Source organism: Geotrypetes seraphini, chromosome 5 (assembly GCF_902459505.1).
Source record: "Geotrypetes seraphini chromosome 5, aGeoSer1.1, whole genome shotgun sequence".
Classification (NCBI taxonomy): Eukaryota; Metazoa; Chordata; class Amphibia; order Gymnophiona; family Dermophiidae; genus Geotrypetes; species Geotrypetes seraphini.
The window spans coordinates 219,736,055-219,760,743 of record NC_047088.1 but is presented as its reverse complement, the minus strand read 5'-3'; the positions used below and the strand labels follow the sequence as shown (position 1 = coordinate 219,760,743).

At 44.9% G+C, this 24,689-nt stretch overlaps 1 protein-coding gene across 7 annotated transcripts in view; it reads left to right on the top strand.

Annotated features, from left to right (window-relative positions):
* Positions 1-24,689, top strand: part of GALNT13 (polypeptide N-acetylgalactosaminyltransferase 13) — a 391,518-nt gene that overhangs the window by 26,427 nt on the left and 340,402 nt on the right. For 5 of the 7 annotated variants that reach the window (XM_033945850.1, XM_033945852.1, XM_033945854.1 and 2 more), the window contains exon 2: positions 16,585-16,753. In XM_033945850.1, the coding sequence (XP_033801741.1) occupies positions 16,585-16,753 (169 nt within the window). Of the gene's footprint in view, positions 1-7,304; positions 7,405-7,761; positions 7,785-16,584; positions 16,754-24,689 lie in introns of those variants that run through there. The other 2 variants (XM_033945855.1, XM_033945856.1) reach the window with 2 other exon arrangements.

The window sequence follows — 24,689 nt, the reverse complement described above, 5'->3', positions numbered from 1 at the left end:
ATTCGGATTGGTTTATATTCACTTATATACGGTATATTACCTAATGAAAATAATGACATATGATGTTTGGATGTTTCTATATGTTTTAAAAAGTGAAAAGTACTGAAATTGTTGAGTGAAAAGTCTGCATTGCAGATACTGTAGTGGTAAATGTAGACTTTTGTGAAAATTATGATATGATGAAAAAATTAGACTCTTAAGAGAATAATTGCTTCTTGGCAAGCTGTTAATATGCAGCAAATTCTTCTGCATCTAGACTTGGAATCGGGTCTGGGATTCAGTATTTGATGTAGGTGCATAGTAGGTAGACAATGAAAGGCAGTTTCCTTGACGCTGCAGGCAGTTACTTAAAAAGTGAAGTCTGCAGCTTTCTATCAAGAATTAAATTGCAAAATATTTTCTCTGGGGGGGGGGGGGGAATTCTGTGCAGAAATTGTGAAAATTCCTCATTATTAAATTTTATAAAGATCTGGATCCCTCTCTGCTCCAGGTCTGACACCCTTCAGCTTTCTTACTTCTCAGGTTACACCTGTGTATCACAAACTGTGTGCCATGAGACGCTGGAGTGCTGACTGCCTACAGGACATTCTATAGGCAGTCAACTGGTGCCAGCACCACTCCTTCTCTATGCGCCTCTTTTTGTAGCACCCCCCCCCCCCCCAAAAAAAAAAAAACCTGGTAGCTCAGGGCCCCATCTGGAAGGCATTTGTGCATGCGCAGATGTCGATGTGATGTCACGCGTGCACATGATGTCTTAGCATCGACGTCTGAGCATTTCTGGATGCCCTCCAGCTGCGGCACAGGGTTTAGTGTGCCGCAGCTTCCGGTAGCTTGCAAGATACTAGGTTACACCCTGCTCCATAGCACTCATTCCCAACTTACCGTGTTTCCCTGAAAATAAGATAGTGTCTTATATTCATTTGGGGCCCAAAAAAGGCACTAAGTCTTATTTTTGGGTAGGGTTTATTTTTTTTCATGTACATGATGATCTCTCCCTTCTTCTCCTTCACCCCAATTCTTCCTCTTTGCTTTCTCCCACATGTGCAACATCTTTCCTCCTCTCTCATCCATCCCCTTGTGCCTTCCCTCTGAAGCATCTTTCTATCCCTCCATCCCTCGTGTAGCAGAACCCTTGAGCACCTGCCGCTGTCTCCGCTGTGCAGCCGAATCGCTGATGACCCTCCATTCTTCCTTCCCAACTGATCCCCGCCGACCACGACCATAAATACCTTGCTGCAGAGGAGCGTCGGGCCAGCAGCACTCACAGGCTGCTTCATGGCCTTCTCGCTGGGGTTGTCTGTGTACTGATGACGTTTTGAAAAGCCATCCGGATGCCTTGACAATCCTCTAAAAAGAGGACATGTCCGGGTAATCCAGATGTCTGGTAAAATCTAGGTAGAACCCACCTCTCAAAGCATACACTTCTCCCCATAGACCCCTGCCCCAGGACAAACCACATCTCACATTTGCCTTGCCTTCTTTCTTCCTGTATATAAAATGTGAAAGGTGATGAGGAGGAAAGTGGCTGCATGTCAGACTGTGTCTTCCTCTTCTACCATTTGGAGTTGACTACGGTATCAGAACTACAGGGCTCTTCAGTGTCCTGTGCAGTTCAAATACTGAAGCAGGCGCCTAGCTCTGAGGAAGAGAATGTGATCTGATATGCATTTGCTTTCTTCCTCACTGCCTTTACAGCATAGGCTACTGGTGTGTGTGGGGTAGAAATTGCCCTATGATTAGGTGGGGGGGGGTGTTTCTGTGCCAAGAGGAATAGGAAAGAGGAACTAACTTCAGCATGTATGCTGAAGGGAAGGGACAACCTGCACATTATTGCTGCCTTCTGTTCTCTGTGCAAAATTCTGCATGGAAGAGGATTCCAGAGCTAATTCTGTAATGTGCTATGATACAGAACGCCCACCTTATTAGCTTACCGGGACATGCTCTATTTAGTGCTTCTCCTTGCAGCGCATGCCAAAGGAGCGCACCTAAGGAGCAGGTCCTGCTCCTTAGTGCGCTCCTTCGTGCGCCTCCACTCTGTCCTTTTACTATCTTAACCGCTTAAGTCTTTTATTTTTTCTGCTAGCTAACCTGTTCACTAATATGTCCATCCCTCAATTTCAGATTCCTGTCTACTGGGGCCATCGTCCTGGGACAACTCTCAATAATTCACTTTGTTCAGTCTTACAATATGCCAGTCTCACTTCAATACAGTTAGATGAGATACCTAACTTACCATGTATAAACTTTATAAAAATTGGACTTATCAACTCCAGGTCTCTTAAATCTAAACACCATCTCATCTTCAAGATCATCTTAAAAAATAAATTTGACCTCCTCTTTATCACCGAAACCTGGTTAAGTAAGGGTGAGGAAAGTTACTTGGCCTTTTCTGGTCCCCCTGGCTATACGTATCAGTATAATCACTGACTAGTAAAAAAAAGGAGGGGTCTAGCAGTAATCTATCGTTCCAACATATTGGCTGATTTTGAATTTTCTTCCAATAATAGCAGCCCCTTGGAATACCTGGAGGTCAGATGTAAGACCTCCCCTTCATCAAATTACCGTATTTACTAATATATATTCCCCCACCTGTGAACGTCTTGTCACTAACTCACTTGCAATCTGTCATTTTGGATTTTTGTGTTTCCTCAGTCAACCCCGTCATTCTAGGTGACTTTAATATCCACTTTGACGATCCCAGCAACGCCTCCACATCAGTTCTTACTTTCTTAAAGGACTTAGATCTCTACCCATTAATAACAAGTCCCACCCATATCGCTGGTCATACCTTAGATCAGGGGTCTCAAAGTCCCTCCTTGAGGGCCGCAATCCAGTCGGGTTTTCAGGATTTCCCCAATGAATATGCATGAGATCTATGTGCATGCACTGTTTTCAATTCATATTCAGTGGGGAAATCCTGAAAACCTGACTGGATTGCGGCCCTCAAGGAGGGACTTTGAGATCCCTGCCTTAGATTATGGTATTGACCCAAGCATCTCAAAGAAATAACTTTCAAACGTTAGCTACTACACACATCCCATGGACAGACCACTTTTTAGTCTCTTTTCAACAATTAAATTCAAATTACCAAAGTAAATTAAAACCTAAAATAATTACCACTAGGAACTATAGTAAGCTAAAAGCTGCAGATATCTCATCTAATTTCTGCCTTTCTTTCGAACAACTATCCAGGTCTACTGTAGAAGAAAAAATTTTAGCATGGAATCAGTCCATTAGTAATCTTCTAAATTCTATCGCGCCAGCAATCACCTTCACGATCTCTCCCCGTAAACAAAAAAATCCATGGTACTCTGCAAACCTAAACCTACTAAAAAAACAATTACGTTCTCTTGAACGAAAATGGAGGTGCAATAAAACACTATTCAACTTTAATAAATTCAAGGAACAAGCCGCTTATTACAGATCCGAAATTAATAGAACCAAAAAAGAATACTATACCAAACAAATCAAGAAGGCTAAAAACTCCTCCACTTTATACGCAATAGTTAAAACTTTAACAACAAAGAAAAAAGAAATGAACAAATTCAATCTTACACCTTCAGCACAAGCCCTTGCCACTTTCTTTATTGACAAAGTCCAGAAAATTAGAGATACGTTCCCGCTTAACGCTACTTCCTGTCATTCTGTAGATTACGTAAACTCTAATAATTTAACTAATCTGTCCTATTCAAAATGCTCTCATTTCACCCTTCCTAGCTTGGAGGAAATACAAAGGTGTATTAACTTGCTTAATTTAAAAAGGACTAGTACAGAGGTGATCCCCCTTCCTTTTAAAACAATTTTTCTCCATTTTCGGTCCATACATCAAAGACCTGGTCAATTCAAGTTTATCATCCGGATCTCTGCCTAAGATTTGGAAACAATCGATTATTTATCCAATTAAGAATCAAAACATTAGTACTCAGGACTTGTCTAATTACCGTCCCATAGCAAATATACCATTCATGGCAAAACTTATTGAAAAATAGTCTTCCATCAAATCTCCAACTTCGTTGAGAAAACTAACGTACTTCATCCTAATCAAACTGGCTTCCGTCATTGTCATTCTACAGAACTTTCTTTGCTAGGACTTACTACTAAAATACTTTACCATCTTGATCACCATCAATCAGTACTGCTTATTTCCCTAGATCTCTCCTCTGCTTTCGATACTATAGACCAGGGGTGCCCACACTTTTTTGACTCGCGAGCTACTTTTAAAATGACCAAGTCAAAATGATCTACCAACAATAAAATTTTAAAAAAACACAACGCACACTGTACGCATAGAATTGTTAATTATCATTCCTATTCCGTGATTTTTTCAAAGAGGTCAAAGCAGATGACTCTATGCACTGTCACCTCAGTAACAACCATACAAAAATAGACAAATACCCACCTCCCTCCCTTTTTACTAAACCACAATAGCAGTTTTTAGCGCAGGGAGCTGCGCTGAATGCCCACCGCTGCTCTCGACGCTCATAGACTCCCTGCGCTAAAAACCACTATTGTGGTTTAGTAAAAGGAGACCATATTGTAAAATATAGACAGCAGATATAAATTCAGACACATTTTGATCACTAAATTTAAAATAAAATCATTTTTCCTACCTTGTCTGGTGATTTCATGAGTCTCTGGTTGCACTTTCTTCTTCTGACTGTGCATCCAATCTTTCTTTCAGCCTGTATGCTTCCTCTCCTCCAAACCTCATTCCCTCCCCCAACTTTTTCTTCCTCTCTCCCTGACCTTTCTTTCTTCATGCCCCCTTTCTTTTTTTCTGTTTCTCTTCTTTCCTTCTGTCTCCCTGCCTGCCCCCTTTTTTTCTTTGTCCCTGCCCTTCCCCAAGCCACTGCCGCTGCCATCGGGGAACAGGACCCAAACCGCCACCAATGGATAACAGGCCCCAAAGCCGCTGCCACCACCACCCCATGCTCTCCCTGCTTTGGGCCGACCAGAATGCCTCTCCCCGACGTCAATTCTGCCGTCGGAGAGGAAGTTCCGCCCAGCCAGGTAGCGATTGGCTGGCCCGGACTTCCTCTCCGACGGCAGAATTGACGTCGGGGAGAGGAAGACTGATCCTGGGTGATCGACTCACTTTGCCTTGGCGAGCTACTGGTCGATCGCGATCGACCTATTGGGCACCCCTGCTATAGACCATAGCCTGCTTTTAACGCGACTCCACGAAATTGGTTTGTCTGACCAGGTCATGGACTTATTTGTTTCCTACTTCACTGATAGATCATCAAAGGACATTTTTAATGGCACATCGTCTGAATCTTTTTCCACTAAACATGGAATACTGCAGGGATCCATTCTGTCACCATTGCTTTTCAATATCTTCCTGTCGCCCCTTCTGACAGTGGGCCAATCCATAGGCTTTACCACGTTTGCTTACGCGGACGATGTGCAACTAATTCACCCCATTGATCTCAACAATACGGAAGAGGTAGCTTCCATTAACCATAAATTAGGAAAAATCAAATCATGGTTAGACTCGAGTTTACGTAGGAACTTATCTATAACTAAACAGGTTGATGCTTTAGTTTGGAAAAGTTTTTTCATGCTTTAGAAACTTTGAACAATTAGATCTTATTTTTCCATTACCCCATTTAGGCTATTGGATCAGTCTGTAGTCCTGAGTATTTTGGACTTGTAATATTGCTCATTTGGCAGGACTTTGAAAAAATCTTAATAGATTATGCATAATACAAAATACAGCAGTATGTATGATCTTCAATTGGAAGAAGACAGATCATGTGATGCCTTTTTATAGGGAGTTGCACTGGCTCCCCATCGAAGGCAGAGTGTTCTTTAAATTTGAAATGATATTGGGACAAATTTTTCCCCGTCCCTGCAGGAACTCAATGTCCCTGTCCAGAATTTTGTTGCTGTCCCTGCTCCTTTCATGTAAGCTCTTCCTTAACCTCACATGCCTCGAAGTGTTTGAGGCTTGTGCAGATGAGGATGGAGCTTGAGGAATGGGACAGGGACTGGAAAAGAACTCGTGGGGACAGGATGGGAAAATGAGTTCCCAGGGGACGGGGAAAAATTTGTCCCCATGTCATTCTCTAGTTTGGATGTCTATATTAATATAAAGTATCACAAGGTCTGGCCCCACGTTATCTAGTAGAACATTTTCTATTTGCTTGTCCCAAACATTCATTGCATGCCATTACATTGTTTGTTTTCCTAATGGTAAGGGATTGCGTTTACAAAAGATACTTTGATCGTCTATTATCATTTAAGCTACTAGCTGGGATAAAGATTTTTGTCAACTTTTATCCAGCTCTACTTTCTTGTATTTTAGGAAACTGTTGAAGGCCTACTTGTATGTGAAGTTTTTGGTTGATTGATTTAGTTTGTTAACCGCATAGAACTGTAAGGCATTGCGGTATACATGGTATGGTATTTATGTTATGGTATGTTATGTCAGTGTCCCGCAAACATTGTTTAGCCACAGCATACTAAACATTGTGGCTGCAGCTTGAGGCATCCGGAAGTGTGCAGACGTCGCCTCTTTGAAGTCACATACATGCATGATGTTATCACGTCGACATCTGTGCATGTGTGAAGGCCCTCCAGACGGGCTCTGAGCCACCAGTAGGGAGTGCCAGCAGGGAAGAGGGCCAGAGAGAAAGAGGCGCTGGCGCCGGCTGATTGCTTACAGGACGTCCTTTAGGCAGTCAGCTGGCACCTCTCCTCCTCCCCAGTGTGTCGCGACACACAGTTTGAAACACTGTGATATGTTATTGGTCCTGTTTGTTTTTTTGTAAATAGATTGTAAACTCTGTGAAGCAGGGATCGTTTTTGTTTCCAGTGAGCGTGTGTTCATTGTTGTGTATATCTAGTAGTGCTATAGAAGTAAATAGTAGTAGTAGTGCTATCGGCATACCACCTTTCATGAAATACCTTGTGAGTTGACCTTTGCAACTCTCTTTCCCCTTTTATTGTGATTCCATTGATCGGACTTGGAAAAATGCCTGACAAAATTAGTTCAGAAATTGACCTATTTCATGACCACTTGCTGCTTTTATAGAGAGCATCTCAACCATGCCAAAGATCTTAGTTTTTTTAAATTCAAAACATTGACTATTACAACATTTCTACCATGATTTTAGTTTTTTCCAAAAAACAGTTTTTTGTTTTTTTGCGCCTGCTGTTAACCAATTGGAGGCCTAAACTTCCAGGTATGAATTAAGTAGCATAATTTTCTTTTTTGATGTTTGATCAGATTAATTGCTGTACAAATAAGTAAACTTTTAAAAAGATGCTTTCTGAAAATGGGTTTTCTCTTTTTGTGACAGAGTTGGGGTTGCTGTGTTAATCCATTTAGATATATAAAAACAAGAATGAACAAACAACTTGTGATATCTTTGTTTTGCACTAAATTAGTTCAACAGAAAGGTAAATCCTACAACTTTGTTGTTGACCCTTATTTTTACATGTGCCTGTAGTAAAACTATAGAAAACAGAAGCCAGACTGTTTGACTATAATTAAATTTCATTTGCAATTCATCATTCTCTGGCATATGGTTTTATCATAAGTAGATACACTCCTCATAATTGGAGATAAACAGTTAACAAAATTGTTTTGGCTCTAGGAACAGGAAAAAAATTACCACATCATGAGAAATGTTCGATAGTCTGGCACTTTACAAAGAGCCAGCATCCATCTGTCACTTCAGACTCCTTTATCATTTCAATCATGGAAGCAAGACTGTCCTGTATGTCCCAGTCATGGAACAGAGTAAAAGTGATATAAGGACTGGTACACATAAGCATTGGTATGTGTGTGGTTTTAGAGAACATTTAAATCTCTTCTTCAAATACCCAATATTAGATACCTGGCCTAAAGCAAGACTAGTTTGGATTAGAGGAAGAAAAAGTGCTTACAGACCAGAATCCAGCAGACTGTGCTACACAAGAGACTTTTGTTCTTTTTCTCTCTTGTTTTGTGGTATTTGTTTTATGTCTCTTGTTTCAGCACCTGTGAAACAGCGAGAAGAAGTTACAAGAGTGACAGTGAGCCTGAGCCAACTAAAAGTTTGTCAAGTGACAAGGATTCATCACATATGGACTTGCATGCTTAAAATGCTTAGTTATTGGTAAAAGGTTTTGGGTTGTCTTGAAAAGAGAAGAAAGAACGTGTTATCTACATGAGTTTTATCTACAGACCCCTAGCACAAATGGATAAGCTGGACAGGGATCTGATTGAAGGTATCAATAAGTTTTGAATGAAAGGGGAGGTACTGTTGGGAGATTTCAACTTGCTTGTGGATTGAAACATCCCAGCTGCAGAATCATAAAGAGGCAGGGAGATATGGCTGCCTGTCGATGTGCTTTGCTCAAATAAAAGGTGATGGAATCCACAAGGAATGAAGGAAGTGTTTCCAATGACAGGGTGCATGCCCACCTAATCAATAATGATCATCACACTATATGATTTGATATAAGGGCAAAAGTGAAATACCTGAAGAAACAGCTGATGGTATGGAAAGGCTTAGGGGAAGTGGAAGGGCAGTGGCTGAAGATGAAAGCTGCTATAAATATGGCAATAGAACTTTTAACATGGAAAGTAAACAAAAGCAAGAGAGATAAAAAGCTTATATGGTTCGCCAAACAAGTATCTGGAAAAATAAGGGGAGGAAAGTGTGGCGTAGTGGTTAGAGATAACAGCCTTAGCACTTTGAGGGTAGAGAATGACATGGGGAAAAAAATTTGTCCCTTTCACTGCCCTGTCCCCGCAACCACTGTCCTTGTCCCCCACCCCATCCCCGCGACCACTGTCTCCGCAGCATCCATACAAGCCTCAGTACTGCAATATTTAGCGTATTCCTTCCTTATAAATCAAAGTTCTGGCTGCTGAACTAGAGAAAGAGATGTTCAGCTGGCTGGGCTTTGTTTATAAATTTTTATCAACACAACTAATATACTACTTTATCTTAGAGTAAAAGGAAAATAAATAGAAAATATTTTTTTCTACCTTTGTTGTCTGGTTTCTGCTTTCCTCATCTTCTCATTCAGTTCCTTCCATCCACTGTCTGCCTTCTCTCTGCATCTTCCATTTGCTCTTACTGTAATTCTCCCTTTCATCTCTCCCTCCACAACCCCCCAGTTGGTCTGGCATCCATCTTCTTCCCTCCACTCCCCCATAGTCTGGCATCTCTGTCTTCTTCCCTTCCAGCGTCTTCTTCCCCACTCTCTGTTCCCCATTTCCCTTCCAGCGTCTTCTCCCCACTCTGTGTTCCCCATTTCCCTTCAGCGTCTGTTCCATTCCTTTCCACCATCACTCTTCCCTCTCGCCACCCCCTTCAGCGTCTGTTCCTTTCCTCCACCCTTCAGCACTCCTCACGTGGTCTGACCATCTCCCGCCTTCCCTCTTACCTTTGTGGCACATTACAGTGAAATTTGTGCAAGCCACTGAAGCCTGCCAAAAGTCGCGTGCATCTGCGGGCGGAAGCTTCTCCTCTGACTCAAAAGAGAAGCTTCCGCCTGTAGACGCACATGATTTCAGGCAGGTTCCAGTGGCTTGCAGAAATTAAACTGTAACATGCCATGAAGGTAAGGGGGAGGGGGGAAGATAGATGCGGACGGTAGGTAGGAAGGAGGGATATCTTTGTAAAATGGGCCTTTTTATCAACTTGATCCGTAGCAGTAGTACTGTGACACTACTGCCAGAGGTCAGAGGTGACATTTGAACCAAGATGGCAACAGAGCAGGTGCAATTGGAGATCACTCCTTCTCTTCCTAAACCACCAGGGAACATTCATTAAGAGCTATTCAGAGTGTGGGGGACTACTATTCCTATCAGGGGGTGGGGTATTTTGTATCGGGTGATGGAAATGCCAGCAACTAGTGTCTGCATTCTAAGATCATCCTCTGCACATGTTGCTGGTACATGTGTTAAGTTCTGCAGTTCTACATTCTTTTTCTGAACATGTAAGGTTTTAAAATTGCTGCCCATCTTTATACATATTTTACAAAAAGCTCCATGTTTTGCAGAGCATATCCTGATCTGGATTTATCAATTCCTCTCTCAATGTGCTTTTTAAAATGGGACTTCACATATTTTAATACTGGCAGTGATTCTTCATGAAACTAAACTTTTCATGAATAAATTGTGAATGTTGCTTCTTTTTAAAAGCTTTATACAGTAGTTAGCATGTTTATACTTCTATGCGTACCCTGTGGAACTCTTGTGCATTTTAGTAATACTCATTAATTTCTAGACAGCTAATTAATTTTACATAGCAACATAGTAAATGACAGCAGATAAAGACCTGAACAGTCCATCCAGTCTGCCCATAAGTTATACCCATTAAAAAAAATACATGATTAAATTAACTTGTCTCTTCTTTGATATTTCTGGGCTTTAGACTGTAAAGTCTAGTATTGTTGATGTTATGTTAATCTTGCACAAAATATGTTGGGTTTTGTTGTTGGGTTTTTTTTTTCTTTTTGTCCAGTGTCCATGTATCATTTATTTACAATTCCTCTTTCATATTGAAAAGTTCCAAAGCAGGTACATAAAATTTAGTAAGACCAAGCACTCTAATTTTCTTGAAATAATTGCCTCTTCAGATTTATTGTTCATTTTTGAAGGAGCCGTTTTAATGGAAGTTATTACAAGTGTTCCTTCTCCTACTGCCTAGTCTTATTTTAATACAATACAGAAGAAAGAACTTTTGATTATTATCTGTGAACCCATTAAGATATTCCATTTTCCTCTGAAAGTCTTTTTCTTCCATTTTTTACTTTGAAAAGCTTTATGAAATACATCATAACATTTTTGTGCAAGGCAGAATAATTGACATTCAACAAAAAAGATTTGGGGCCCTATGTACTAAGCAATATTATGGCCAGAAATCAGGAAAAACATATTTGTTACCTAGGCCCCTTTAAAGGGGGGGGGGGTGTAGTTAGTAAAGTCAGTCTCTTACAACACCTTAATTTTCCTGCTTGCGATCAATCTTGTGAACCGACTGGGAGCACTGGACCACAAAGCAAATTTTTGATAATTCCAGCTTAATCCTTAAAGGGGCTGGGCATTCGTTGCCCCTTAACCTTGAAACCCACTCTTTCCCATGGACACCCCCCCCCCCCCACACACACATCCTTCCATGGCCCACCCACCCCCTTGGACTGATCTTTACAAATCCCTGGAACAGGGGCATAACCGTAAATTGGCTTAATCCTATCCATTTTCACCCCAGGCCTATACAGCAGCAGCAAACCTGGGCTATAGATGGCAGGGATTTCCTATGACTCACCAGCTGAAGATGTCTGAAGGAAACGAGAGCTAGCATGGTTAAAATGTGAAGTGAAAGAGGCTATTAGAGCCAAAAAACACATCCTTTAAAGAATGGAAAAAGGATCTGAATGAAGAAAATACTTGGGACCTGGATTGGCAATCATGAGAACGGGCTACTAGGCTTGAAGGACCATTGGTCTAACCCAGTAAGGCTATTCTTATGTTCTTAACTGCTTTCAGCCAAGCTTAGTAATCAGCAGCATTCTTCAGCCACTGGTGCTGGCCCACTGTGCATGCCCAGTTAATGCACAAAAACTGTTCTTGCATTGGATGCTGGCATTGACAGCTCAGGAATAATGTCACTAACCACTAGGCATGGCTGTGTGGAGTTCTGAGGTCCTTCAGATGTCTTCAACTGGCGGAACTTGGAGATCTCTGCCAGCTGAAGTATGTCAGTTTTAATTTGAGCTGGCAGGGGGTTTGGGAGTAGTGGTGGAAAGGGGGCAGTGAGGAAATGTCATTGGCCCACCCAAAATTTGCAGTCTTGACTACAGCACTGCCCTAGTGTCTGTTGGAGTCAGGGTAGGAGTGATCCCTAGTTGCTCTTGCCCTTGCTGGCGTTGGGTTCAAAATGGCATCAATGACACCTAGTGAAAGAAACACAAGACTACCAGTGGGGGTGTTGGTGGTGCCATTTTGAACCCTGCGCTGGCAAGTTCAGGAGTGACTGGAGATCACTCCTGCTCTAACGCTACCAAACCCCATGGAAGGACTAGTGGGAGGGGATCTGGGGGGGGGGTGAGAGGGGCCCTTCAGGAGAGATGTATCATGGGAGGGCTTTGAGGGATGTTAAGTTTCTGCATGCTCTCAAAGTAGAAATGATTAATATTACAAATGAAACTGACTCAAAACTTTAACAACTAAAGGAGAATATCTCATAATTTTAATAGCTGAACTTTTATTGATTACCCCTGGAACTGAAGCAAAACTTGCAAATCTTAAGTCATGATTCCTTTAGTGCAGTCTAGACCTTTTTCAGTTACTAGGCTTCTTGCCAGCTATAATTATTGCTGAAGTCAACAAATACATCAGGACAAAATCACAGCATTGCCTCCAAAAAACTTCAAATGGAAATGATTGCTTTCCTCTCAGATTCTCATTTTTGCACAGTTAAAACAAAACTACTGCTTTTCTATTTGAAAAATCTTCATTGGTTGCTGATTAATATTTTAAACTATGCACACAATTTAGTGCTGGCTTTATAATGTTAATTGTTAGGCCCCTTGTACCTGAAGGGTCATCTTTTGGCCACTTAGACCCTGATTCACTAAAGTCAGCGATCATGATTTTCACAGGTTTTAGCAATGATCGCTGCTACCCACCCGATTCACTAAATGGCCCGCCGCGTATTTTCCGATCGGGCCCCTCCCAAGGGAATTGTAGATCAGCAACCTAGTCCTTGCTCCATACCTTCATCAAATTCTACAGGGTGGATATATCAGTACTACGTGCAGGCTTATCTATTCTACCCTGGAGTTTGGGGACTGCTTAGGTAGGTCCTTCTAGCTCAGCATACAATCCCTATTGCACTGAAAAAAGAGGTTCTTACCTTGATAATATCTTTTCCAGTAGATAGGAATGATATGCTGAACCCCCCGCCACCCACCCAGCAATTTTCGGATTTGCGTGCTTTTTGACTCAAGCCTAGTGGTCCACTCCATAGCTGAGAATTTACTGTAAGTCAGACAATTGGATTAGGAACAGAATGTATATAGCAGAGGTGCCCAAAAGGTCGATCGCAAAGGCAACGCAAGTCAATCACGACTCACGTTGCCTTTGCGTTCTCCCTGTTCTCCGATGCCACAACAGGCCAGCAGCGACTTCAGAAGCACCGGGCAAGCCAGCCTCCCCTCCCCCCCTCCCCGCCGTCAATTCTGACGTTGGAGAGGAGAGGAAGTTCTGGGCCAGCCAATCGCTGCCTTTCTGGCCCGGAACTTCCTCTCCAACATCAAAATTAACGTGGGGAGGGGAGTGGATGGGGGGGGGGGGAGAGGCTGCTGGCCTGTTGCAGTATCGGGAAACAGGGAGAACACGGCGGTGGTGGTGGCTTGGGGGCCTGTTTCCAGACGTCGGCAGTGGCCTGTTCCCAGATGTCGGTGGTGGCTTGGGGGCCTGTTTCCAAACGACAGCCATGGTGGTGGCTTGGGGAGACAGGGAGGCAGAACAGGGAGACAGAATGAAAGGGGGGGCATGGAGACAGAAAGAAAGACAGCAGATAGTAAGAAAGGGGGCAGGGAGACAAAAAAAGGGGAGGGAGCAGGGAGAGACGAAGGAAAATGGGGAGGGAATGGAGTGTGTAGGGTGGCAGGGGGCAGGCAGGGAGAGAGGAAGAAAAAGTTGGACTCGTGGAAGGACAGAGATGTTGGTTGGGGAATGGAATGAGGTTTGGAGGAGGCAGAAATGAGGGAAAAAATATTGGATGCACATTCAGAAGAAAAAAGTGCAACCAGAGACTCATGAAATCACCAGACAACAAAGGTAGGAAAAATGATTTTATTTTAAATTTAGTGATCAAAATGTGTCCATTTTGATAATTTATATCTGCTGTCTATATTTTGCACTATGGCCCCCTTTTACTAAACTGCAGTAGCGGATTTTAGTGCAGGGAGCCTATGAGCATCGAGAGCAGCACAGGGCATTCAGCACAGCTCCCTGCCCTAAAAACTTCTATCGCGGTTTAGTAAAATGGAAGGGGGTATATTTGTCTATTTTTGTATAGTTGTTACTGAGGTGACATTGCTTATTTTAAAATCATATGCCTTGACCTCTTTGAAAAAATACCCTGAATATAAATGATAATTAACATTTTCTCTGCGTACAATGTGCTTTGTGTTTTTAAAATTTTATTGTTGGTAGATCATTTTGACTTGGTCATTTTAAAAGTAGCTAGCAAGTCAAAAAAGTGTGGGCACTCCTGGTATATAGGATTACAAAGGAGGAATGAATGAGCTCCATAATTATTCAGGCTGTTTCTTGTTTAAGTTGTATGTTCTTGGATTCACTGTTTTGCTGTTTCTACAGTGATTTCGGGGAATTCCCTGTACCCCTTCTCTTGTCTTCTTCTGTAGGGCTGTTGCCAGCTTTGGTATGAACTGAAGGGGGCAGCAGAGACCATGGAGAAAGGAGGAGGAGTTGAAATGCTGTTATTTTCTTCTGCAATATGCTCATGAGCACAGATAGATTAGCCTATGATTCAGCGTACTATCCCTATCTACTGGAAAAGATATTATCAAAGTAAGAATCTTATTGCTTTTTAAGCTTTAATTAAAAGAATTCTAAATTAATAAATAAATCTAAACATTTAGCAAGGTTAATAGGAGTACTGAGCACAGAGTATTAAGTACTGAAAGAGATTTGTTAGGTGTGCTGTGGTACACCTCAGTAATCAATAATGGATAATGTTTGTTGTGAAAAAACACTCAGTACTGCAAAATGATATTTGTTTTAATTGTGTATTCATAAATCTCATTCATATCCACAATTGAAAAGCATTTTTAAAACAAATTAATCATCAAAACCTAAAATAAAGCACCTATGAAGGGCTGCTGAAAAGTTCTCAGCACAACAAACAAAGTTGGGGCAGTCTCTATTGAGGGCTATATACTTACGGCCTCTTTTACAAAGCCGCGCTAATGGCCCCAAAGCCCATAGAGATTTAAAGGGCTTCGGGGTTGTTGCCACGCGGCAGATGCTAGCGCGGCTTTGTAAAAGAGGCCGTTAGTCTAGTGATTTTCTACTTGTTCGTTCTGTCAGAAAAATATGCAGCGAAAAAAGTAGAAAGTTTCTGGACGAAGTGTATAGCCCTCGATGGAGACTGCCCCAACTTTATTGGTTGGGCTGATAACTTTTCAGCTGTTCCTCGTAAAATATTCTTAATCTAATTTTTCATCCAGAATAACAACAACTTATCTAGAAATGTGTTACTTCTCAGTTAAACCACTTGATCATCACCCTCCCCACATCCTTGACATGGTATCATAAAGCTACAAAATATGAAATATTAACCATTCCTTCATTAAAAGGTCTAGGCATTTATGTGTTTTTATAAAATAAACTTAAAATAGATGCTTGCTTGGCCTCATAGCCTTCTTAATGAACTTTATTTTTGTGGATGTAAAATTTAGAAAAATGAGTCCTTTTGTAGCATTAATAAATATGCATTTGGTACTAGTTTCAGAAAATGGCGCCTAAAAAATGAGGCATAATGAAAAAACATGGAACACTATTCTTTATTTTTTTTAATTCTTTATTCATTTTCGTTTGTTACAACAAGTGTAGCAAATAAACTCATTTAAAACTTAAAGATTTACACTTGATTAACTCTCATATAAGCATCAAATTTAACATTTCATTACAAATTAAAATTCTATATTTTAAATATTATGAAAGAAATCTAACATTTATATCATCCTTATAAATTGATTTCCAAAATGATAAAATAAATGGACAATAGAATAAAAGATAATGTCCCAGCTTCTTGGAACACTATTCTTTAAATGGTGCTCTAAGTTGCACGCCATTTGTAGAATAGCATGTACAGTAGAGATGATTTCTGAGCTACACTTTGGGCATGATGATTTATAGCTGCTGAAACCTGGTGTAGATCCTGGGGCCTAATTTAGGCACAGATTCCCAGTATTCAGTAATATTGTCCCTGACCTGCCCATGCCCCCTTTTGAATTGCACATAGATTTTTATAGAAAGATATGCATACAAATCTAAAATGTTGCCAGTTAATGCCAATACAGCAATTGATAGGCTCGATAGCCAATTTAGTTGCACATACAGTACATCTCAGGATCACTTTCAGTTTTGCGCACAGAAATTTCTGCACCATTTATAGAATATGAGGATTAAAGATCTTTTATTCTTTAAACACTGTATACAAAATAGGTTTATTGCTTTTTTGATAAAAGAAATGAGCTAGAATTATATTTTTTCTTTTACTACTATTGTTTTTGAATCTTTACCTTTTGTCACAAATATTTAGAAATATAAGGAGCATCGACTGTAAGTGTAATGTCGGTGACTGTCGATGGAAAACTGCAACCATCGTAGCCTTCTCCTGTTCTTGAAGTGCAGCACCAAGTTTGCTTTTATTTTTAGGACAATGAAGTTGGAGTCATTTGCAAATATATGAGCTATATATTCATTGCGCATATCATGAAAACAGGTTTTGTTGGAGATGTTTGAAGACCAGAGCTAGTGACATTTGTTTGAGAATGAAAACATTATCTTTGAAAATAAAGCGTGTTATATTTTATTTATTATAGCTGTCATTTCAAGGAGCCAGGAAGGACCTGGAGAACTAGGGAAGGCAGTATTCATTCCCAAGGATGAACAGGAGAAAATGAAAGAGCTCTTCAAAATCAACCAGTTCAACCTAATGGCTAGTGATTTGATTGCACTCAACAGAAGCTTACCAGATGTAAGATTAGAAGGGTAAGTTTACAGTATATCATAAAGTTTACTAATGAACAGCAGTTTTACCATGGCCTTGATTCTGAAAAGAAAAAAAAAAATGGTTGAAAATTAATTAGCAAAAGTGTCCCTTAAGTGAATAAGTAGAATTTGCTGGTTTGTGCATTCATGTTTTTTTCAACCTCCACTGCACATACCAGCAAAAACACATGTTCTAATGCAGGCATTTTAGAAAAGAATCTGTGTTTGAAGATCTTTCTCTAAAATAGTACCAGAACTGAGTATGTCTTGACCCGGACATCTTGATTTCAATCTCTATATTCTATGTAAAATAGGGCTATATGAGGCTGATATTCAGCGTTGTTTAGCTGGCTGGGAATGGGAGATGGCCAATATTTGTGGTTCCAGTGCAAAGAGATGCGAGTCTTGACGTGTGGGTTTCTTCCCTTCACCCACAAGAATTGCAGAAGGCATCATCTACAGTACATTTTTCAACTTCACCTCCTTATATCACTGGGCAGTGCCTTAGCACCTCAGTTGTTCCTTCTGCAAATGAGTTGAGTCTTTTTTCATATGTGCTGCATCTGATTATTTTCTGGTTTTTTATCTGACTTATGAGGCTTCCTGGTGCTACAGAGGTTCCCAGGATTTCTGGGACAGCTCTGTAGCTGGGTTTTTGTATTAGAGAGCTGTAGCTAGAGGGGCAACCCTTTAACAGGGCACCTACCTAGCCAGCCTGCACTAATTTTTAGAATACCTCGGGACACATTTCCCTGGAAGCTTGGCTAACCCCTGATAAATCAGGCTCTTGAGCACAGACTGAGTGGCTCCATGTTGGTCCGTAGGAATGTAGTGGATGCTGGAAGCATCCCCCCCCAAGTAATGTGAGGAGCTAGTGAGGTCGAGTGATTCAGGCTCTCAGAGCCTGTCTAAAAGGCAACCCAAAAAGATAAGTGGCTGAAGAATCCTATATGCTTGTCTGAGGCAGAAATCTCCATTGTCCAGCTGCAGTGTGAGCTGTTGCAGGCACAACACCAAGCAGTTCTATGAGTACAGTCATTACTGTCTATGGGAGACTTTGGGATGGTTCAAGAACTGGACTTTTTAAGGTCTCTGAGGCTTCTGATAGGGTCTCCCTCTTCCAAATACCTCTTTTCTGAATTTTTGAAAGATTTATATAGCATTCCTGTGCCGTTTTCTGGTGCCAAAATGCTGTCATGGTGGCCATCTTGGATTTCCCAATTTTATTTTAAAAGCCTCTGTGTTGCCTCAAAACACCTTATTCTTTATATTAAATGATTTCTATTCACTGCCCAGGCCTTTCTACCCCTCTATCATGCTAGTTTTGTGCTGGATGTCTGGCTGAGGAGTGCCATGTGCTGCGGGGCATGTGGGGGGAGGGGGGGTGGGAGCACTGGGCTTAGCCCCCATCTGGTCCCCCTCTGGTTTTGGAGTCTCAGGATGCTCAATTGTTTAGTCTAAAATCCCTCCTAGATCCCTCAAATAGTGACTCTGCATCATCGGCGAAACACAGATTTGCAGATGCCTCAGAACCCAGAGGACCAGTCAGAAAAAGACTGGGATAACTGTGTGTGTGTGTGGGGGGGGGGGGGAAGGGTAAGAATTGTTTCCTTTGCTCCCGCAAAGTGAGTGCTCAGGTTTAGAGGACTCTAGGTCGCAACTGGGCGCTACTAGCCAAAAGTCTGTGGCAGCCCTAGACCAGGGAGAGGACCTAAAGGTGTTCAAACTGTTTAAATCGGTGGATCTAATTGAAGTCATTACAATATCTATGAGAGAGTTAAATTGGAAACCGCTGCAGACTTCCACAGCTCAGATTTCCCTTTTGAGCTACTCTAAGACCCAGTCTATATGTTCCTTTGCATTCAGAAATCACCATGATGCTGATAGAGTATTAGGAGGCACCAGAAGGACCCTTTAAGGATTGCCAGAGCCTTGACCGAATTGTACCTGATGGCTCCTGAGTTCCAGCAGTTATTCATATCATCTAAGGTGGATTCGCTGGTAGCGCAAGGTACGCAACGCACGTCACTTCCTAATGAAGGTGGAGTAATTCTAAAGCATGCATAGGAGCGCAGAGTGAACTTAGTCCCCAAATGACAAGTTGAGGCTCTAGCTTTGGGTCTGAAAGTGGTGGTAGCAGCTTCCTTTGTGGTGTGTGACTGCCATGAGATGCTGCAACAAGTTCCAGCTTCGGAGGAAAACACATGCCCCCAGGTGGTCCTTTCAGAGGTTGATTATGTAGCAGACATTCTATATGATTCTTTTAAGGTCATAAGTAAAGTGTCTGCTTATTCTATCTCTGCCCACAGACTCCTTTGAATCAGACAATGGGCAGGAGATTCTGCTTCTAAGCTTTTGAACAGGCTTAATTTGAAAGGGCAAGTGCTCATTGGCAAAGGGCTGGATGACTTGTGGTCAGTGTGACAGATCATCGTCCTAAGTCATTACCCGGCAGTAGACCGTGTGTCCCGGGGGGTTAAGTCATGGTTCCCCTTGTGGCTACTGACCGGCTTGCCGTCAATGGCATGCACCTCTGTTCGGAGATCATTTCACGGATCTAGACAGAGGCTTTGGGGCTCCAGAAAAGCTCAAATGCCAAGGCCCCAATGATGTCAGGCTGAAGCCCAAGCTAGAAGTATGCTAGGGTGCATAGGAAGAGGTATGGCTAGTAGGGGAAAAAGAAGGTATTGATACTCCTGTATAAGACTCTAATGAGACCTTATTTAGAATATTGTGTACAATTCTGGAGACATCACCTTCAAAAAGATATAAAAAGGATGGAGTCGGTCCAAAGTAAGGTTACTAATATGGTGTGTGGTCGTCGTCATAAGGCGTATGGAGAGATATTTAAAGATCTCAATTTGTATACTTTGGAGGAAAGGCAGAAGAGGGGAGATATGATAGATGTTTAAATATCTAAATGGCGTAAATACGCATCGGTCGAGTCTCTTTCATTTGAAAGGAAACTTCAATGAGAGGGCATAGGATGAAGTTAAAAGGTGTAATCTAAGGAAATACTTTTTTACAGAAAGAGTGGTAGATGCATGTAACAGTCTCCCAGAAGAGGTGGTGGAGACAGAGATTGTGTCTGAATTCAAGAAAGTATGGGATAGGCATGTGGGATCCCTTAGAGAGAGGAATAGATAATGGTTACTGCAGATGGGCAGACTAGATGGGCCATTTGGCCTTTATCTGCCATTATCCCAGGACAAGCAGGCATGATATTCTCACATGTGGGTGACGTCATCTACGGAGCCCCAGCGCGGACAGCTTTTCAAGCAAACTTGATTGAAGTTTCAAGTTTGCACACTGCACCACGCATGTGCTAGCCTTCTTGCCCACTAGAGGGCGCATCCCCACCTCGTGGTCCTCAGTTCAATTTCATCCGCGGAGCCAGAAGCCCTGTGGATAAAATTTGTGCTCTTAGTGCCTTCTGTCGCCGCGGCTGTGTACGGAATTTCGACGCGGTCGCTGCGTTTTTTGTCTTGTTATTTCTTTCTTTCTTTTCTTCTCAAAAAAAAAAAAAAAAAAAATTCGATTTTCGTCGCTACCGGGGGCTCCTGGTAGCTGTGGCCGAGGAACCTCGCCTGTTCCCGGTCTCTCTTGGGCCCATGTCCCGGCCCGTAACGGGCTTTAAAAAGTGCGGGCGCTGTGAACGGCTTTTATCGATTACAGATCCGCACAGGTGCTGTTTGAGGTGCTTGGGGCCCCAACACCCGACAGCGTCCTGCGAGAAGTGTGCCACCTTCCAGAAGCGGGCACTCAAACGCCGCAAGGCCCGCATGGCGGAACTTTTCTCCGTCGAGTCCCCTCCCGGGAAGGCCTCGAGTTCGGCCTCGGCTTCGGCCCCGGCCTTGACCTCGGCCTCGACCTTGACCTCGGCCTCGACCTCGGCCTCGACCTCAGCTTCGGGACCCTCGGCTTCGCCTCGGCCCTCAATGCCATCGAAGCAGCTTGCCTCCTCCAAGGCCTCGGGTAAGTCTCCACTTCCCTCCTCAGCTCCAGGATCGTCCAAAAAGCCATCCTCGGGCTCTTCGGCGGGAGGGTCCGCCTCCGCTAAGCCCAAGATGCCCACGTCCGCCGCCCCGAGGGAATACTCGAGACCGAGGTCGCCCTCTGAGGAGCAGCGGCAGGTCTTGCCACAGGGAATGTCAATCCCGGTGTTCCAAGACTTGCTCCGGGCGTTGATCGCCTCGGAGCTCACCGGGGCCATTGAGCATCTGCAGCAGGCTTCGGCCTCGACTGCTTCGGCCCCGGTGGCCCCGCAGTTGGCGACCTCGGCCTCGGGTACCGGGGCTTCGGCTCCCGAGGCGCCCACGGCCTCGACCTCGGCAGTACCCTCGGACCCGGCTTCGCGGAGTCAGCCGGAGCGTAGCGTGCGCCCAAAAGACAAGGTGCGCCGGGTGCGGCGGATCTCGTCTTCGTCCTCGGAGTCCTCGCGAGGTTCATCGCCCTCGGGCAGGTCTCGGGCGAGGCGCCGTCCGAGGAAGGCCAAGCGGTCTCGGGCCTCGCCTCGGCGGCGCGGTCGCTCGTCGCCGGCCGGGGCCGATACCTTGCAGGTGCGGGACCTGCGGGTCGATAATCCCATCATATTCCGGTCTCCGGCCAGGGAGAGCTCCCGGGCCTCCTCGCCGGGGCCGAAGGGACGGGCTTCGGTGCCTCGGACCCCGGGGGGATCCCCGAAAGGTTCCTTTCGGCGCACTCGGTCTCCGACCCCGTCGAGGTCGCAGGACTGTGCCTCGTTGGGGTCGGGATCAGGTAGGGAGCCTAGATACTCTCACGAGGCCTCTCCCTTCGGCTCCGCCGGGAAGTCTCGGTCTCCCTCTCCTCCTGCTAAACCTTCATCTTTTACGAGGTTCGTGCAGGACATGGCGGGGGCTTTGGGTGTAGACTTGTCGGAGGGGTCCACTTACACCAAGGAGTTTTTAGAGGAGCAGGATCTTCCTGCCCCCCCTCGGGAATCCCCTCGCCTTCCGATCAACAAGGTCCTCCATCAGACCTTCCTTAGGAATCTTGAGGCTCCCTTGACGGTCGCTGTGGTCCCCTCCAAAATGGAGTCGAAGTATCGCACCCTCCCCATCAAGGGGTTCGAGAAGGGGCAACTTTCTCACAATTCGCTCCTAGTGGAATCGGCGCTTAAGAAAATGCAGCCTTCCAGGGTCTCGGCGGCGGTCCCGCCGGGTAGGGAGGGCCGGACCTTAGACAAATTCGGGCGTCGTCGGGGTGGCCCCTCTAAGCCCGTTGCGCAGGGGGCGGCCAAGGCCGCGCCGTCCTTTTGACGGGGTGGGCGGTTGGGGGCGGGCCAGATATCACGCCATCCCCTCCCTATCGGGGGTCGGTTAACGGCCTTTGCCGGGGCCTGGTCTGTGATTACGTCAGACGCATGGGTGCTCCGGACCATCTCAGAGGGCTATTCGCTCAACTTCTCCAGTCAGCCTCCGGACATGCCACCCGGGGCTTGCCCGCCCAATCGGAACCAGTTGGCCCTTCTCCAGGAGGAAGCCAGGGCCTTGTTGAGCCTCCGGGCAGTCGAGGTGGTACCTCGCGATCAGATGGGCCGGGGGTTTTACTCCCGTTACTTTTTGGTCCCAAAAAAGACCGGGGACTTGCGCCCCATTTTGGACCTCCGGAAGCTCAACAAGTTCCTGGTCCGGGAGAAGTTCCGTATGTTATCGCTTCCGGTTCTCTATCCGCTATTGGAGGAGGGGGATTGGATGTGCTCCCTGGAATTGAAGGAAGCATACACCCATGTTCCGGTGCATCCCACTTGCCGCAGGTTCTTGCGTTTTCAAGTGGGGGATTTGCACCTGCAGTATCGGGTTCTTCCCTTCGGTCTGGCGTCGTCCCCCCCGGGTATTCACCAAGTGTATGGTAGTGGTTGCGGCGGCCCTGCGCTCGCGGGGTCTACAGGTCTTTCCCTACCTGGACGATTGGCTGATCAAGGCCCCGTCCAGGGAGGGGGTTATCTTAGCGACCCAACAGACTATCAGTCTTCTGCAAGACCTGGGGTTCGAAGTGAACTTTCCCAAGTCTCAATTGTGCCCGGCGCAGTCTCTCCAGTTTATTGGAGCCGTGCTGGACACGGTTCGCCTACGCGCTTTTCTCCCCCCTCTTCGGCGGGAGGCCCTGCTTCGGTGGAGTCGCCACTGCCAAGGGCAATCGGAGATGTCAGCCCAGCACATGATGGTTTTGCTGGGTCACATGGCGTCGACGGTTCACGTCACACCTTTCGCTCGCTTGCACCTGAGGCTTGCGCAGTGGACTCTGCCGTCGCAGTGGCGGCAAGATCGCGATCCGGTGTCTTCCCGGATATCAGTGACTCCTTGTTTACGTCGATCGCTCCGTTGGTGGACCGACTCTTCCAATCTGTCAGGGGGTTTGCTGTTTCTCGTTCCGCCTTACAGCAAGGTCCTGACCACGGACTCCTCCGAGTACGCGTGGGGAGCTCATCTGGACGGCCTGAGGACGCAGGGTCTGTGGTCGGCCGAGGACCGTCGATGTCATATCAATGTGCTGGAGCTTCGCGCCATTTTTCTGGCCGCGCGAGCTTTTGTCCACCTGCTGCACGACCAGGTGGTACTCGTGCGGACCGACAACCAAGTGGCGATGTACTATGTCAACAAACAAGGGGGTACGGGCTCTTGGCCGCTGTGTCAGGAGTCTCTCCGCCTTTGGGAATGGGCGATCTCCCAGAACATATTCCTGCGGGCAGTTTACATTCAGGGAGAGCAGAACCGGCTGGCAGACAAACTCAGTCGTCTTCTCCAGCCGCACGAGTGGTCTCTGAACTCCCGGGTCCTACGCGAGGTGTTTGACCGCTGGGGAACTCCTCAGGTCGATCTGTTTGCCTCCCCGGAGACTCACAAACTGCCCCTCTATTGTTCTCGGATGTACTCCCGGGACCGTCTCGAGGCGGATGCCTTCCTTCTCGACTGGGAGGGGAAGTTCCTTTATGCGTTCCCGCCGTTTCCTCTGATTTTGAGAACGCTGGTTCATCTCAGATCGACCGGAGCCTCCATGATCCTCATTGCGCCTCGTTGGCCCAGGCAGCCCTGGTTCTCCCTGCTTCTTCAACTCAGTGTCAGGGAACCTCTGCTTCTGCCGGTGTTTCCCTCTCTGCTGTCTCAGAGTCGGGGTTCGCTGTTACATCCCAATCTTCAGTCTTTACATCTGACTGCTTGGTTTCTCTCCCCCTGACTTCGATTCCGGTGTCTCGGGCCGTGAGGGAGATTTTGGAGGCCTTGCGCAAGGTCTCGACTCGGCTTTGTTATGCCCAGAAGTGGACCAGGTTTACGTCCTGGTGTTCTTTGAATCGTCTGGAACCGAGTTCGGTGCCTGTGTCTTCGGTTCTGGATTATCTATTGCATTTATCTGAGTCTGGCCTGAAGACGACTTCTATTCGGGTACATCTCAGTGCCATTGCTGCATCCCATCGGCACCTTGAGGGTCGTTCTCTCTCTCTTCATCCTCTGGTGACTCGTTTCATGAAGGGTTTAGTGAATGTCCATCCTCCTCTGAAACCTCCTCCGGTGGTGTGGGATCTTAGTGTGGTCTTGGCTCAGCTGATGAAGCCTCCCTTTGAGCCCATCGACAAGTCGCATCTAAAGTTTCTCACTTGGAAAGTGGTCTTTTTGATTGCGCTCACATCTGCTCGTCGGATTAGTGAACTGCAGTCCTTGGTGGCGGATCCTCCTTTCACGGTGTTTCATCATGATAAGGTGGTTCTTCGCACCCATCCAAAATTTTTTACCTAAAGTTGTGTCTGATTTCCACCTCAATCAGTCTATTGTCCTTCCGGTGTTTTTTCCGAAGCCCCATTCTCATCCTGGTGAGGCGGCGCTTCATACGCTTGACTGTAAGAGGGCGTTGGCTTTTTATCTTCAACGCTCCAAGTCTTATCGGAAGGTTCCTCAATTGTTTTTGTCCTTTGATCCTA